Source organism: Apteryx rowi, unplaced genomic scaffold, assembly GCF_003343035.1.
Source record: "Apteryx rowi isolate R43461 unplaced genomic scaffold, aptRow1 scaffold_9, whole genome shotgun sequence".
Taxonomy (NCBI): domain Eukaryota; kingdom Metazoa; phylum Chordata; class Aves; order Apterygiformes; family Apterygidae; genus Apteryx; species Apteryx rowi.
In genome coordinates this window covers 5883089-5899818 of record NW_020451204.1, presented here as the reverse complement: position 1 = coordinate 5899818, position 16730 = coordinate 5883089, and the positions used below count along the sequence as shown (strand labels likewise).

General features: G+C 38.1%; 1 protein-coding gene across 11 annotated transcripts; it reads right to left on the bottom strand.

Moving 5' to 3' along the window:
• Window positions 1–266: 266 nt before the first annotated feature.
• On the bottom strand, window positions 267–16371 carry SEC61A2 (Sec61 translocon alpha 2 subunit). Of its 11 annotated transcripts, none has more exons than XM_026091123.1 (13): window positions 16108–16271; window positions 15190–15257; window positions 13846–14051; window positions 11270–11335; window positions 9688–9766; window positions 6189–6320; window positions 5930–6039; window positions 5140–5293; window positions 3975–4135; window positions 2735–2932; window positions 2320–2511; window positions 2087–2163; window positions 267–1369 (listed from the first exon to the last, which is right to left on the bottom strand). In XM_026091123.1, exons 3-13 carry the CDS (start codon window positions 14032–14034, stop codon window positions 1183–1185), a joined length of 1545 nt encoding a protein of 514 aa, XP_025946908.1. In that variant the 5' UTR covers window positions 14035–14051; window positions 15190–15257; window positions 16108–16271; the 3' UTR covers window positions 267–1182. The 11 variants fall into 11 exon arrangements, with proteins under 11 accessions (XP_025946908.1, XP_025946910.1, XP_025946915.1 ...); XM_026091127.1 differs by lacking the exon at window positions 267–1369 and adding an exon at window positions 1376–1866 and having other exon boundaries at window positions 16108–16274; XM_026091125.1 differs by lacking the exons at window positions 13846–14051; window positions 16108–16271 and adding an exon at window positions 16298–16371.
• Between the last annotated feature and the right edge of the window lie 359 nt (window positions 16372–16730).

The window sequence follows — 16730 nt, the reverse complement described above, 5'->3', positions numbered from 1 at the left end:
ACTTAAATGTGAGAAAAGACAGAAAAGATCAAAGTGAGAAATCAAAGAGAAAAAGCCTTTGCCCACAGCTAAGCAGAAAGTGCAACAATTTTAATGGGAGAAAACTTGAGATTTTTTTTTATTAGGGCTGCTAAAAGCCTATCAGAACTATATTCTAGAAAGAGAAAGGAGGAACAAAAAGGGAGCCTTCCACACCTAATCATTAACAAAGCATGTTAATCGGAAACTACATATGAATTGTATCTTGCACAGATAAGACGCAGGAGAGAGCTTAATTAAATAAGTTTATTGTCTAATGTTTACACTTGGTACATTGCCGCTGTAAACTGCGGCAACATAAATTTTCAGCAGGAACTCTGCCTTCCCCCCTGCTTTGCCTTCTATGAACACTGCTTTAGGAATCTGCCCTTGTTCTTTAGAATCACAAAAGCAAAGTGGACATGAAGTTTCGGTGGCACAGTTATCACAAGTACATGTTTAAAACAAAACTACGGGGCTGACTTGCCAGCATGACAGCAGCTACCACGCTGCCGCCCAGCAAGCCCAGGGCAAGAAACGGAAGCGCTCTGGGCCTTGCAACGCAGCCATCCACCACAGAACCAGTTCACGGGTGAGATGAGTATCAGTCTGGGGTAGAATGTTTGCTCATCCACCCTCGGAGCTAAGAGAAAGGTGCCTCAGTGGAGATACCGCAAAGGAATAAGAAGGGCTGAGTTCAGTGGTGGGGAAATGCAAGTTAAAAAAGTATAAAAAAATTCATGTAAAATACAGGCTACAAATAAATTCTGTCAAGAATACTGGCATGTGGCAATCTGAACTCAGATTTTTTTTTCCTACTAAGACCAGGGAAATAAATTTAACATTTTAATGCTGTGTGCGAAAATGTTTACCAATATCAAACTGATACATTTTACCATCTCACTGTAGTGTTTGAACAGCAAGGTAGATGAATTGGTTTCCAGCATTACAGGCAACACTAGATATACTTAAACAAGATAATGTAAACTTTATTCTTAAGGCAGCTGGTACTGATGCTGCACACAGGCATTGCTCAATGCCCATTATAATAATGGGACATGTAGCACTTTAAAACAAGTAAAAAGAAAATAGCATTATTGGACTAAATGATGCATGTTGTCAAAATACTTTCCCTTTCACACAAACCATGAAATATTTGGACATCTAGAAAAATAGTGCACCTACTCCTCCAACTTCAGCCTGTTCTTTTACAAAGATTTCAAAATACTGATAGATAATGGTGACTGCAAGCAGAATGCCAGTGCCTGACCCGATGGCTCCAAGGAAGTCAGCTAATACTGAAAGGGCACCAATGCACAAACCACCAAATGCAGCCGCTGTAGGGATATACCTGTAACAAAAAATGCATTCATAATCATTCCTCTTCATCCAAGGGCCTAGCGATACATCTACTACTGAAAAAAAAAAACAGTCAATGTATTTAGAGAACTTCTGAGCTGCAGCAGCAACTCTGCCATAAACTCTTACAATCTTCTAAGCTGTATGTACACAAAGTAGAAACTAAAATAAATATTCACTGATAAAAAAGCTATGTGAATTGTTAAACACTGGCAAAGTTTTTTAATTAATAGTATAATAATTTTGTATATACACATGGTATATAACCTCCACAGGACCAAGAACAACTGCTTTGACATTGAAATGCTGTATAAATGTAGTGATAAATCTGCCTTTCCATATAGATCTGCAGGCTTTACATATTGCAGAGAACACCACTATTGTAGTATCTTCTTAGTTCAGCAATAGTAAATTAAGCACCTGTAAAAATCAAGGTATCTTCCTTTTACAAACATGGAAGAGATTCATCCCAAATTTCTGCATTATCTTCTGCTGAAACAAAAGACACCGTAGGATAATCTCTTAATTACTGCTATAAACATCTTTCACCCCACCAGGAAGGCAGACAGTTGAATGGGAAAAATCTTGAGATTTGCAGTGGAAACAAGAGTCCAATTTTTCAGAGAGTATCTGCTCTAGTTCACACCTCCCCAGTCCAACTCTTAACCACCCAGTACAGCAGCACTGTGGGAAGCTAGAATTTTCTTACCTGTTGAGCTCATGAACCATTGAGGTATCCCTGTGGCCTCTCATCACCATTTGTTGTTCTTTGAGTTGCTTGGCAACCTGCAGAAACATAATTTTTTGAAACTACTGCAGTGTTTCATAATCAGCTGATATTTAGTCAGAGTAATAACTGTGATCAGTTAGAAACTAGTCAGTTCTAAATTAGAGGCAACATCTGAACACATAATAATTAGGCACATTCACCAGAACACCTACATCTTTTGCTGATGATCCAGACACCTCAATCCAAGTTTTTGAGAAGAATGCACAGGATCCCAGCATAAAAATTATGTAAACTATTACATGGACAGGATCCTCAAATATTGCACCCATGGATTCTGGGGGGGACAAATAGTAGCAGAGGCCACCAACAGGATAAGACCGAGCAGGGCCACCACCACTGACATCCTATGAAAGGGGAAGAAAAAGGCAATTCGTTATTTCTCACAGATGTCTCACATTCCTATCCTACATTTATGGAGGAATTCCTCTGCAATGTTTAAAACAGCATCTACATATGAGTGTTAAAAAGTAAGTTTTTCAGTTTTCTACTGGTTAAATATCAAAAGTTTTAAAACAAAGTCGTATATAAATATATATGTATTTATATAAAAAGTGGTAAAATACTTACCGCCCACTGTCCTAATAAGTTTACCAAGAAGTTGCCACTAAAACGAACAGACAACATCTGGGAAATAACATAGAGGTTTGAAACTAAGGCAGACTGCAGAATGATGGGAATGTTGGAGGTATAAAAGAGCTTGATAGGATAGCTACTGTATTGTCCACGGTATCGTGCAGACTTGATAGGTAAATCAACACGAAATCCCTAAGGGAAAGAACACAAATGCACCAAGTTTATTTCTAAAACAGAAGGTTCTCCTAGCATGCTTAAAAGCTATTCCTGAAGACAGTTTTTGCTAGATAAATAAGGAGTGCAAGGTATGGAACAGTAAAGCCCAAAGGCCTCTGCTACAATCGGGATTACAGATTTTACAGATTTCTAAGTATTACTGCTTGGTTGTATTACATTCTTTTTACATAAACATCATCTCTCTTCTGCTTAATGGTACTCCTCTAAAATACATTTACTTTGTAGCATAGGGCTTGATAAAAACCTTTAAGGGCTTTTAACTAGTCAATATCAGCAGATTTCAGTATTTGTAAGCCCGGCCTTCTGTTTTAGGGGTTAGATTTCTATCTGAGTAGGCCCAAGAAAAGCCTCATTTAAAAAACAGAGAATTCCAATTTTTTGCCAGCACTCAGTCCCAAAAGCTTTTTTAAAAAATGACATTTAAAAAAAAAAAAAAACACCATATGGATCTCCTTTAGCATCCATTTTTAACATATACTCAAATTTAAAAACAAAGGGCTGAATATTTAGAGAAAAAATAAGAGAAAAAACTACGCATTAACTGCACTGTTGCTCTCCAGAACAAATCTATATCATGCAGACCCCAAAGAAGCAAGGTTCTCTAGCTCTGTCCGAAAGTATTCTTAACTATGAATATTCAAGTATATTATTTCTATAATAAACACACTGCAGTCCCAGAAGCCAGTTTTAATAAAAATAGACTCATAGTGGGTGTGTCCCATAACAGATGCTCTTGTGAGATTACATCACTACCTGAGTAAAAGTCCTTCTGGCTACAAAATTTTAACAGCTGTACTGTCACAGAGTTATGTTACTGAAGTAACAGTATTGAAAGAAAAAAAAAAAGGAATGAAGAAAGTTCCTTACTCAAAGCTAGGGTACTTCAGTTATTCTAGTTCAACTTTTGCAATAATTTTTTGCTCGATGAATGCAGCATCTAGAGTCCATGCACTTCATAAGCTATTTCAGCCCTGCTACGAGGAATTTTTCATTTTACCTGGAAATATATAACTACTGCAAACACAAATACTGTAGCAATCAGATTCATGAGATTGGGCAAATTCTGTCGGTAGAAGGCCTCCCGCAACGCCCGGACTTTGTCAGTTCGTGTAGCCAGAAGATGGAACAATGCGATCACAGCGCCCTCAAACTCCGTTCCTGCATACAGCAACAAAAGTAAAAGAAATTTAAGACTTCCAAAAGGAAGATATGATTCTGTTTTAGTTTAAAGATCTGGCTTTAATTTACAGTTTTAAAAATTACACACATATATAATCAGATATAATAAGACAGAAATCCTGTTACAACAAATATATCACAACCTAGGAGTCTCTTTTTTGTAGAATTTAGCATTTAGTTTGTAGAATTTAGAATCATCTATCAAATACTATTACTGATAAAAAAACTAGAATTCTCACACACATGGAAAAAACACACTCTTTTTCTTTTATTTTCTGGGGGCATGGGGAAGACAGAAAGTAAAAATGATAAAAGAGAAGAAAAGTACCTACAGAAAAGTAATAAAGCACAATAAACAAAAGTGCTAGAAATCAGAGATGAAAATTAAAGCAAAGGAAAAACAGGGCTCAGGATTTCAAATATACACATTAAACTACTAAACTTTTTGATGCAGGTACAGGTTGTATCTTAATTTGGTATGTCCATGGTCTCAAGACAACCAGATATTGTCAAAGAATGGCCGAGAAACGGAGAGATGGTACTCTCTGACATATCAAAGAGGCTTAGAGTAATTTGGAGGCACTAGCTATAGAAGTATCCTGTAGTCACAGACAACAGTTGGATCATAAAAAACTCTCCTAAACAAACAGAATCTAATATCTAATCTAATATCAGGAATAGAAAATTTCTAAATTATGCTAAAATAAGATGGAATTGCAAAAATCTTCAGCCAAGGGGCTGTTGTTTCCATTTTAACTACTGCAAATCAAGTCAAAGGCGAGTGTATGGCTTATTAATCTTCAGGTAGTTATTCTATTAAGTCAGACGACATTTTCACCTTCAGTGTTAGACAACTGATTTTAAGGGCTGATTGTCGCACATTAAAATAACTTTTTTGATAAGCATCCGATAAATATCTGATAAACTTTGTGTCGTATACATCCACCGAAACATGCTGTAACTAATTGTAACAGCACACGTACCTCTGCCAGTGTTAATGGTAGTGGGACTAAAAGCCTTCCAGACGATGGTTTCACAGATGTTGGTAGCAATAAACAGGGAAATACCAGATCCCAAGCCGTAACCTTTCTGTAGCAACTCATCTAACAGCAGCACAATCAAACCAGCAACAAACAGCTGGGGGAGAAGAAACAAGACTGAGCAGAAACAAGAATAAATCAAGTCAAGAATTAATTCCCTGCTTCAGTGTTTTCATGATATTGGAGAGACTGATCATTAGGCATTTAATCTAAGTATCGCTAAAGAGTACTCTTGCCCTCTCACGTACACATGGCTACATCTCACCTTGCAATAATTTCTGTGACTTCAATGCTGATGCTAGCAAACAAACAGTTACTCAGTAAATGCTTTCTTCAAAAAAAGTATTTAAGTCTGTGCATTTACTGCTTTGCCCTACAGGATAATGTCTCAAAGCTGCATCTGCACCCTTTAATCACAAGTCCTCTGTGGTACTTAATATTAGCAGGTGCTTTCAAAGTCTATTAATTCCTGTATTTGGAATCAAACAGCCACTCCGATCTGAAACATTTGTGATATTAATTATCTCAACTTTCTCCTCCCTTACGAAAGATTTAGAATTTCTCATACGTATTTATAAATAGAGAGAAAGGATGATGCTTCAGAGTATTAAAAATAATCAAATAAATAAAAGCCAACCAGACATGGAAAGATACAAGTTGGGTTTTTTTTTCCCCCTCCAGCTATACTGTAGCTAACCAGTCCCAGTTACACACAAAATAGCTCATTACGAACCTGAATTATAATAAGAAGACAAATTCCAGCACCCATTTCAGCAGGATCTCCATACATTCCAGTCATAACATACACAATGGCTTGCCCAATGGTAATAATCATCCCAAATACTAAAACAAGAGAGAAAGCAAATCCTTTAAAAATATCTTCTGAATTCACCTAAATAATAAAGAAATCTCACATCTAGTATTTTACTTCAGCAGGCTGCTTTCCCAAGAATAAAAATATGCTTATTAATTTTAACCAGAACACTGCTTACATTTCTGGGCTCCATTGAACAAGGCTCTGTCTTTCGGAGTATCACCAACTTCAATGATTTTTGCTCCAGCTAGCAGCTGCATTATCAAACCAGATGTCACAATCGGTGAAATACCTAATTCCATCAACGTACCTGAACAGGAAGAAAAATTAATACAATTGCAATTCAAGAATCTCTCCTAAGGGATTACACACTGAGGATATTAGGCCTGTTGAAAGGTTTCTGACCTACAGAGAACATTTTTCATAACCCTTCAAACATGTATATTCAAATACTGGGATAATCAAAAAAAAAATCCTCTCCTCACACGAAGGGTACTGTGTTAAAATCTGTGATTTTGAAGGCAGCATGAGAAATATATATAGCCTTTCACTTTAAATATTTTTGTGAAACTGTGCTAACACTGAAGTTTGACGCACATTGAAGCTAAGCAAGTTACATAGCTAGCTTTTTGATATATCACATCAAGGAAGCTTTCACTGGAAAAAGCCTTCTCATTGGTTGTCTACTCTGTCACCGCTTCAACTGCAACCATCACATTTTCAAAGTTTAGCTGTGAAGATCACAAGAAAGGTGTTGCAGATCCACAGTAGCTGATATGCCACTCTCAGAATCACTGCCTCTAGTTAAAAGCATAGGAGTTTAGGATTAAACCAATCCTTAACAAAAAAAAAGCATGTCATTAAGATGCTCTACTCTGACATCCTACTGACTGGCATAATGTCACCTAGGTATCAACCTTCCAGTGGTATACAACTTAATCAGGAAGGTACGACTTCATAAAACACTACTTCTGCAGCATGTGCTCATGTACCAGAAAATCTGCCTGTTTTTTCCCCCACATACTTCACCTATGTGGAGCAGAATTCATTTTGCCTGCATCCTCAGACTGTCACACCTACAACACCAGCACTACCACCAAATACTATAATTCAGATATATTCCCAGCAAGATCTTGTTCAAGTACTGATATCTCCTGCAGTTATATTATAAAGTGTTATGGAAGCAGAACAGAATCGCTACTCAAAGCAACTAAAACCAGGGAGAAAAAGCCCATCTTCTGCCTGAATAAAATACTCTCCCACCTTAATACAGAAACATTCCTCCGCCTGATCTTTTTAGTGCAACAGTGTTACAAAAAAAGATCACTTTTGAAACTTAATTTATCCTTCAGTAAATTAGAGAAAAATCTCTTCTGTCTGAAGATGTTGCAATTTTAGAAAAACAAAATACTGAAAATGTGGGTGAAAGTTAAGAAGCTAAACTAGTAAGTGATCAATCTTTCCAACATTTCCCAAGCTGGAACTTTAAATCTAAGAAAAAAAAAGCTTGTGTGAGGACACATTTCAAAAGTTTAATAATTAAATTAAGCCAAATCAAATTACGTTTTAACCATCTTTTACATGTTCACTCAAGGGACATAACTTCAGAAGAAATACATTGCAGTACCCACCAGGAAGAATTAGATGAGAATCAGCTTACAATTATTTTGAACTCTGAATACTTAAGCATAACTCTGCTCTTACTTGTAGCATATTTGTGATCTATCATAAATTTATCAGCAAAATTATGAACAAAAAAGTATTTAGCCACTGCAAGCTGGAGAATTAGTGACATGGGAAGCAAGGCCTGAAGGGTCCTGTGGAAGATCAAGAAGTAGAAAAAGGATATTCATAGCTGATCAGACTAGAAGCTTATGTATCCTCACAGTCCACCTCTGAACAGGGCCCCTTCTTCGGGGGAAGTGTCACTCTGTCCCTTTTCCCCATATATTAATAACTTACTCAGAAGCTGCATCTTGTGACTTCTGCCACTATTCTGTGTTAGATCTGCTGCTTAATAATCACACTGGCTGCCCCTTCCTCGTTATACTATGAGAAAAAGTGATTATCCATCCACATTCACTTTTTTTCCCAGAGATCAAGATTTCAAAGACATTTGGGACATAACACATTATATGATGAAGAAACCTTATTTATTTAGGATCTCTTTCTATACATTAACTCCTACCTTAGATTTGCCCTGTTGTCTTTTCCTGAGTGTTTTCTAGATCCACTATGTCCTTCGTGGGATGGTAGATTAGAACTGCATGCAATATTCAATTTGTGGCACCCTATGGATTTATACAGACATTTCTTTGTATCCTTTCAACAGTTCTTAATCCGTTAGCAGGTCTTCCCTCTTATCCCACAACAGTTTAATTTCCTGAAGAGTCTTTGATAAGTAATTTAAAGTCCAGTGTTTTTAAGCACCTCCCCTCCTGTCTGGAGTCTTCTTTTCATTTCAACTACCAAATTCCTCATTTAAAGGTTTTTTTTTTTTTTTTTTTTTAAGTATGATCGCATTGATTTTTTTCTTTTCTTATCACAATGTAAAATGTGAAAACATTAAAATCATGATCATATTCTGGTTCTTACTTGCATCTCAGAGTCTACATACTGCTCAGTACCGAATCAAATGTGTCGTCTCTCAAGGGAATCTCTACTTTTCCAACAAGCAAGAAAATTAGTATATCAGAAATATTAGTCTTCATTTCACATCCTATCATGACATCTACTCAGTCAATTTAGGTGTAAATTAACTTTCCCACTCCCCTTTTCTGTTACCTTCACAGCCTTTCTAGTCTTTTCTTGGCCACTATCCCCATTCTGGTTGCATAATGGATAGTATATTTCGTATCACATGCTACTATTGAGACACAGAATTTTTATATACCAATTCTGCAATAAAGTTTGAAACAGCTAAATTATTTACCTGAATATATTACCTTACCAGTATGACCCACTCTGCCGTTCCTAAATAATTTGTACTTTCACATTAGAGGCTGTCACTGATTTTCTTGCTTCCAACCAATTTTCTAAGACACAGATGAGGTCAGCATTCTCATTTAAAGCCACGCATGCTAGGTCACCCATCTTAGCTTTAGACTTCTAGCATTAGTACAAAAGTTCTTATACATTTGGTTGGGGTCCAGTTGTCTATTTTTAAATAAGTTAGTTTGATCTCGCTAAAGGTAAACTGTAAGACCGAACACCTCTGCCCTTAGCTTTCCCACCTGTAAAATTACTCACCCATAACATTGCCAAAATATTATGAGGCATAATTGACCAGCAAGTGCAAGGTGTTTTCTAGTCGAGGCTCTCACAGTGCACGCTACTGCTGTTCGTTAGTTGGGGTGAGAGGAAGACACTGTCCCACATATTAATCAGAAAAAGATGGCTCTACAGTTTGAAACAGAATTAGCCCTAAAGTTGAGAATCAAAATGAATCTCATTTACACGTCAAAGAAGATCCCGTTCCTAAGATAAAGTATTCCTCAGATATCAGTCATTTATGAACACAAAGCATTACACCTGTGGTAAGCACTTTACGAAGTGTTTCAACAAGACATCTGGGTGTACGACATTTAATACTTCAAGATCAATTTAACAGCCAACGATTTTTATTCCAGTCTGTTTATGCTCATGCAAAACAGAGAAGAAAGAACTGATCTACTAACCTCTGTTTGATGCAAGAATGACTCGCATCCAATAGAAAGGATCTGCAGAGTCTGATGACATGATTCCAAACAAAGGTATCTGTTCAAGCACACAGCGGTATTAAGCATATATACAAAGACAGCTTGCCTTAATCCAAGAACCTTAACCTGTAATGACTCAACTGTTATACTGTTTAGGATAATTTATTCCAACTTTTTTTTTCTTAATTAAACCAGAATATACACTAACATAGATACTGACACCATCTATTTTAATCCTCCAACTGGGGGACTCCAGACTCAGAGGTCTAAACTACGGAACCTAAGATTCCTCTATGGAAAAAAGCAGAAATCTCTACAAAGGAGATTCAAAGCACATTAGCCAGATTACTAAAGGTGAAGATGTGAATGCCTGTCAGATGCAGCTAGGGAGTAATACAAACCCCTAAAGAAAACAGAAAAAGCATAAAATAAATAGGTTAGCTACCACAAATCATTAAGACCCTAAAAACTTTATACAATAGACCGTTATTTATTTCACCAACATTTCTGTAGCAATTTTGAGTTTTAGAAAAATAAAGCAGAGAGTAACAAAGCATTTTTAAGAAGACAGAAAAAAGCATTAAATTTTAATGGTTCTAAACATTTCTTTTCAACACAAATTAAAGATGTAGCATAAACTTCAATGTATGTATCTTTCTAAGCTTCTAAAGTCTTCTTAATTAGGAAAACGGCATACTGGGAGTGCAGGCAATCCAAAATCTATGTTTTTCTAGATTACGGCACTCTAGTCTGCACTATCTGATTTCCTATTCACCTACTATAATCTTTCATATAGATTCAAAGTCTTAACTATGCATAGATCCAGCAGCTAGGAAACACAAATAAAATACACGTTCTTCTATCTCCAGATACACAAAAACAGGTATGTACGAGAGCTGCTTTTTAGCCTTTCAATAGCCATTCACTGTTCTAAACATCAAAATTCTTAAACTACTGCTCCAGAGTCTGACTATAAAGTGTAAATTCAAGTTAATAAATATAAACTAAAAGGTTGATTCTGGAGATACAAGGTTCTTTTTAAATGATCTAAGAGGACTAAATGTTCTTTAAAAAAAAAATCAAGTAATATATAGATATTAATTTTGTGCAATATGTAAGTACTCTTTAAAAAACAATACTATCCATTTATAACCCAAGTACAGGTTCTAGGAACTCTTGCAACTATGAGTAATAAAGATTATGGAAATCTTTACAAAGATCTGTATTTTGGGGGGTTTTAGCTAACATTTGTCAGTACTTTCACAAAGATCATGTTCTAAATGTCAACTTAAATACTTCAGAAAAACATCTTCCTGCCACCTTTACAACACATGAGCTTGTTCAAGAGGAATCAAGTAAAAGCACTCACTTCTACTTCATTTTCAAACTTGTCACTGCTAACACTATATAACTGAAACTGTTAGGTCAACATAAAACAAGAATTTCTCACACTTTTAGCAAATATTTATATACACAGAGCATATTTTATAGACACATTTTGCATGTTTTATATGCACAGAATGTATCCTCTCCGTAACACACAAAAAATATCAGTACCTACCTGGCAGCATACTAAGAAAATGAAGAGTGTGATAGCCGTCCATAGTACCTTCTCTCTGAACTGGATCTAAGGACCAGAATGTAGATAGCGATTAATGGGTTCATTTTATCTATAATTTTCACTCTACTACCATATTAGTACTAAATGTTACATCATTCAGAATTAAAGGTGAACATATTAAACCAGAAAGCATCATTTCTCATTACAAGTTATTTTTAATAAGATTTTCAGATCTTATACAGAGAGACACTCATGGAGCTTCTGTGTAGTCAAAGAAAACTTATAGGAGATCTAGCAGTGCACCTGACATTRAGTTATTAAAACATATTTTATCTATAATAATCTAACAAAGTGGGTATTTATAGAAAAACACCACCGTGAGCTACAAATACAGACAAACCAGAACAAACTTGAAAGATTAATTCAAAAAAAGAAAAATCTTATCTTCAGTGATTCTAACTCTTGGTTTCAACAGATTGGAGCCATTATTTTGTAATGCTGGAAGTTATTAGACTAAAGTACTATAAAGTGTTGAAAGAGATTTAACTGCAGTGAAGGCAAGTGATAAAAGAACCAGAAGAACCATGAGTTTTGAATAGTAATTTGAAATATTTAGAATGAAGTTAAGAGGAAGCTTAAATTCACCATGATGTTCATGGACACAAATTGCAAAGTAATTTTTAAACCTTTTTCTTCCAAAATATTTCTAGCTATGTAAATCGCATATTACTTTTAAAAGACTGTCAGATCAATGATCATCAGTCACTAATATATGGAAGAGAATCTCAGGGTCAGAACAGTTGAGACAGAATACTGTAACTAGTTCCAGGTGCAAGAATAGAAATCTATTTTCTAATCAGGAGAATACTCAAAGCCTGAGACAGAAGGAAACACACTTGAAGAGACCAAGAGAGCTAAGATCAGTGTTATGTTCAAGCTCGCGCCTCTCCTCCACAGGGTTATCCCATACACTGGGAAAAGTGTGTTCACTGTAGCCCAGAGCTCAGCAGTTACTAAAATGTGACATGAACTAACACGTAAGATAGAAACAGCAGAAGTACTAGCTTTCTGCCTCCAGCCACTGAATCTGCCTGCAGAGAAGTAACAAGAAAAAAGATTAGTGCCTCGTTTCATAGGTCCTGAACATCCTCAAATGACAAGATACGAACTGACGCAGCAGTGCAACTTCTTAAGATAGCCCAGGAAAATAAATAGTTTGTATCTTTATAATTAAAAGCACATATTTAGAAGCAAAACATCTCAGTAATTTAATGTATTTACTGATACAGCCTCACTCTTTTAAAAGAGGCCAGATGATAAAAATACTTAGAGTACAAAGTTAAAAAAAAAAAAAAAAGATAATGACAGCAGCAAATAAACCCAAACTGTATCTTATGCTAGATTTTACACAGCACTAACCCACTTTACCAAGTGCTGTCTGAATTCTAAACTTCAGATTTTAAGTACAGACTTTTAAATACAAAAAATGCTAAACAGAATTAACTCTGCAGCACAACAATTAACCTTAGCTTCTGAGGTATCAGTCTCTTAGGCTCTACAGCCCCTCTGGCTCTCTCTATAGCTATGGTGAACATAAGCATTAGAGAAATTCTGTATCACCCAAATCACACTTCATTCACAAGGAACAGTCCCTGAAGCCGTATGCCAGGAACAGCAAAATATAAATGGGTATCGAGATTACTCAGCCACAAACAATAACGAGCACAGAGACAGTACAGTTCATCATCTGATCAGATCCAATTGGACATCTCATTCCTTCAACATTTTTCTCACAATTTGTGAAAATCAAGTGACTTAAGCACCATCTTCTTGCTGTTCTGAACAGTCTGTTCCATTTCTTAGGGAAGTCTGTGCATACAAGGCAAATACAAACCAATACTAGTAACTACAAAAAGTAGCAATTGCTTCTGTCAACGAACTTAACCAAAACACAAAACTAACACTGCTTAGTGCAAAAAAAATAAAACTTCTGTCATCAAAAATAATGGGAAAAGGATTCAGTGAGAACCCAATTGAAACAAAACTTTATCTTCATTCAACAATCAACAGAAGTTTATAGAAAATAGGGGTTTTTCCTATTTTGATATTTTTGTTTCTTGTCCTGGCCTTAACCAGCCCACTAAAACCATTACTAATGATGGCTACCAATGACAGCTTGCAAGAAAACAGATAATACAGAGGACAGGTTATACAGAATGACCTAGGTCACTCGGGAGGCTATATACAGGCAAGCAACATCATTTAAAATGGTCAGACAAAGGGCTCTTCAGTCTAGGAAAGATGTTCCTGAGCATGTTTTCATCTCAAATTCCTACAGGACTGACAACCAGTAGTCACTGACCTAGAGAGTGAAAAAGAAAGTGACCAAGGAGCAGAATCTCAGCACCTCCTTGGCATCCTTCATCTGCTGATGGAGGAYACAGACAGACCAAACCTCTCTTCCTCTCTGACGAATTGAAGGGGAGGAGGGAGAAACAAAGAGAAAACCCACAGATGGCCCTGAGAATTACAGAAACACCAACATCTATAGATTTGTCTTAGCTTATTCACTTCACCAGAGATAGTGGGATAGCTGGATGTAGCCAGAGACGTGTCAGAAACCAGCACCAGAAGACTGCACTAAGGTTCACTGCTGCAGAAACAAAGGTATCTTCCACACAAATCACGTGCATCCTAATCATAGCAAATAGGGGTTGGCTCTGGAGGTTCCTGCTGTGAAGATGCCTTGGTCTGACTGAAATCATTTATTTGGAGACCTGTCCTGAGAGGGAAAGATGCTGGAAGTCAACAAGGAACGACAGATAGGGCAAAGAGCCAAGGAATAAATCCCTATCTTCTTAAATATCAGCCCCAAAGAGGAATAACCAGCAGATTTTGCTGTATCTTTTCCTCTCAATCCACCATACTCCACTATGGTTATTGGCATGAACACCTCTGCAGCCATTCGTGACCTTCCAGAACGCCTCATCAACATAAGGGGATTCTCTTGAAGAGAAGCTATGGTGTCATGCTCTCAGCTATGCATTTTCTTTTAAGACTAAAAATCAGTATTCATCATTTATGGAATGTTCATACTAGTCATGATGGTGAATATTGGGTACATCTGTTATTCTAATTACCACCTTTGTAACCTAGGTGATGTGTGCTTGCTTGAGTCTTTAAGTCTCAAATTTGGAAATAAAAAAATGATTTTTTGATAGGTCAAGTAGCACCCCAATCTACAGAAATTAATTAATTTTGATCTAGAAAATGCAGAGAGGACTGTGAGGAGGTTCTAGGGCTAAAGGAGTAGACAGAACAGCTCTAACTGAAGTTAGTTCATTGATTTCAGAACAAAGCGGTACATACAGTAGGTAAACAGGGAGTAATTATCTGAAATACCTCACAGATTACTTTCCAACTTCACCAAAGACACATACAGCTATGGGAGTAGAAAATATTATGTAGGAAAGRAAGAACTAAATTTGTGGTTCCTAAATTATGGCAAAAGTCTTTTCAAAGTAATAGGTGAGCCAGCTCAAAGCCTGGAATTGCCACCAGTACTCAAAGCTGTACCCACAGGGAAAAAAGCTTGAAAACTTTGTTCTGGAATATAAAAACAGATGCAATCATAGGAAGCTGAAACTAAATAAATTTAGCTTAAGAATATGACACTTTAAAAAAACTAGTTAGTATAACTGCCACTGGAACAACTTATCAGAGCTGTCTTACCAGAGTAAGAAACTGATCATCATAGTAATCTTTTACATTAAGATAGATTCCTCCACCCCTCCCTCCAAAAAAGGATATGTCCTACTGTAGGGCCCAATGTCTGTATTTACAGTGGAGTCTGGACTCAAATATCACAACATTTTCTTACCAGTGAACCAGCAAAAGTAAAAATATGATACGGTGCTCACCTTCCTTTCTGGTTTCTGGATTTCAGGTAAAACTGCACAGAATGGTTTAATAACTTCTAAAAATTTAACTGTTCAAAAAAAAAAAAAAAGAAAAGAAAAGAGGGGAAATATTAATGAACTTGCATACATCCATAAAATTCCATAAAATTTTATTTAACTTCACAAGAGAGAAATTAAAACATAAATAAAAAACACCTGATAGGTGTTAATGAAATAGAATTCACTTAATTCAATGCCTGAAAATTGATGCYCTCTTTTTAAACCAGATCAAAACAGGGCAAACCTGTTTTTAACGTCAGATAGTGATTTGCCCCCTTTTTTTCCCCCCCAAGGCTGGTTTAGCATCATTTTGGATGAGAAGCAGCACTGCACGTATCACCAGAAGTGAACTAAATTATATTCCATCTAAAAATAACTGACCTAGTATCATTCTGTGCTAGTTTAATGCAGAAACAAAGCATGCTGACATCAAAGAGTACCCACACAGACTGACATCTTGTGTTTTGCCAGAAGAACTAAATCTCTAAAATAAAGAAAAATTAGAAATCCTGGTTCAAATCACTGCAGCAATTAATCTGATCAGAACTCTGTGGTATTTACTTCAACTTTTGATGCATCCCTCTTCACAAGCTCTCCTTTAAAAACACCCAAGAGCTCAATACCTTGAGCTCTTCTACAGAAAAAAATCCTGAAACATTGGGGGTTTTTTTGGCGGTCGGTACTCGCACGTTATYCCCAGCCCCAAAAGACAGGGACGGCCACAGAAATCACCGTCAGTCCCTCTTCAGAAAAACGCGTCCGCTGCACTGCAAACGGAGTTAACTACAGTGTGTGTGGAAGTGTCATTTTTATTCTTATATACTGCACTCTGCCCGGCCGCACGTCTCCTTTATCCATCCATTCCACCCCCTCGCAGACCTCCTCAGCAGATGCGCCTCGCCCCGCAGGAAGCGGCCTTTTAACGAAGGAGATTCAGGCCGGGAGAGAGACCGGCCCCACCGAGCGGTGCCCCCCGGGAAGAGGAGCCCGGCCCGCCCGGGCAGCGCCTCCCTCGCCCGCGGCTCTGGCTCTGGCTCTGCCCCCGGGCCCGGCCCCGGGCCGTACTCACTGCCCATGGCGGCGGGCGGGCGCCTGTCCCGGCCGCTCCAACCGCCGCTCCCGCCCCCCGCGCGCGGCGCGACGCGACGCGCTCCCTCCTCTGCCGCCGCCGCCGCCGGCCGGCGTCCTCACGTGACGCCGGACGCAGGACCCACCCGCGCTCCCCCTCGCGCGCAGGCGCCGCCGCGGACGGCTATGCCTCCCTGAGGGGAGGATGCTGCCCACGCCACGGGGAAAAGAGACATGGCGGCCACGAACGGCACCGGAGCGCCACCCCGCCCCCCTCCGCCGAGCGGCGGGAGCAGGGCCCGCGGAGGGGAGGGGATCGCTGCTGCGGGGCGGGTCAGGCGGTCCCCGGGCGCCTAAAGCGCCTAAGGACCCAAAGGCCCCGCCGTGCCCGGCGCTGGGGCGGGGCGAAGCCGGGGGGCGGGGCGTATACCTGG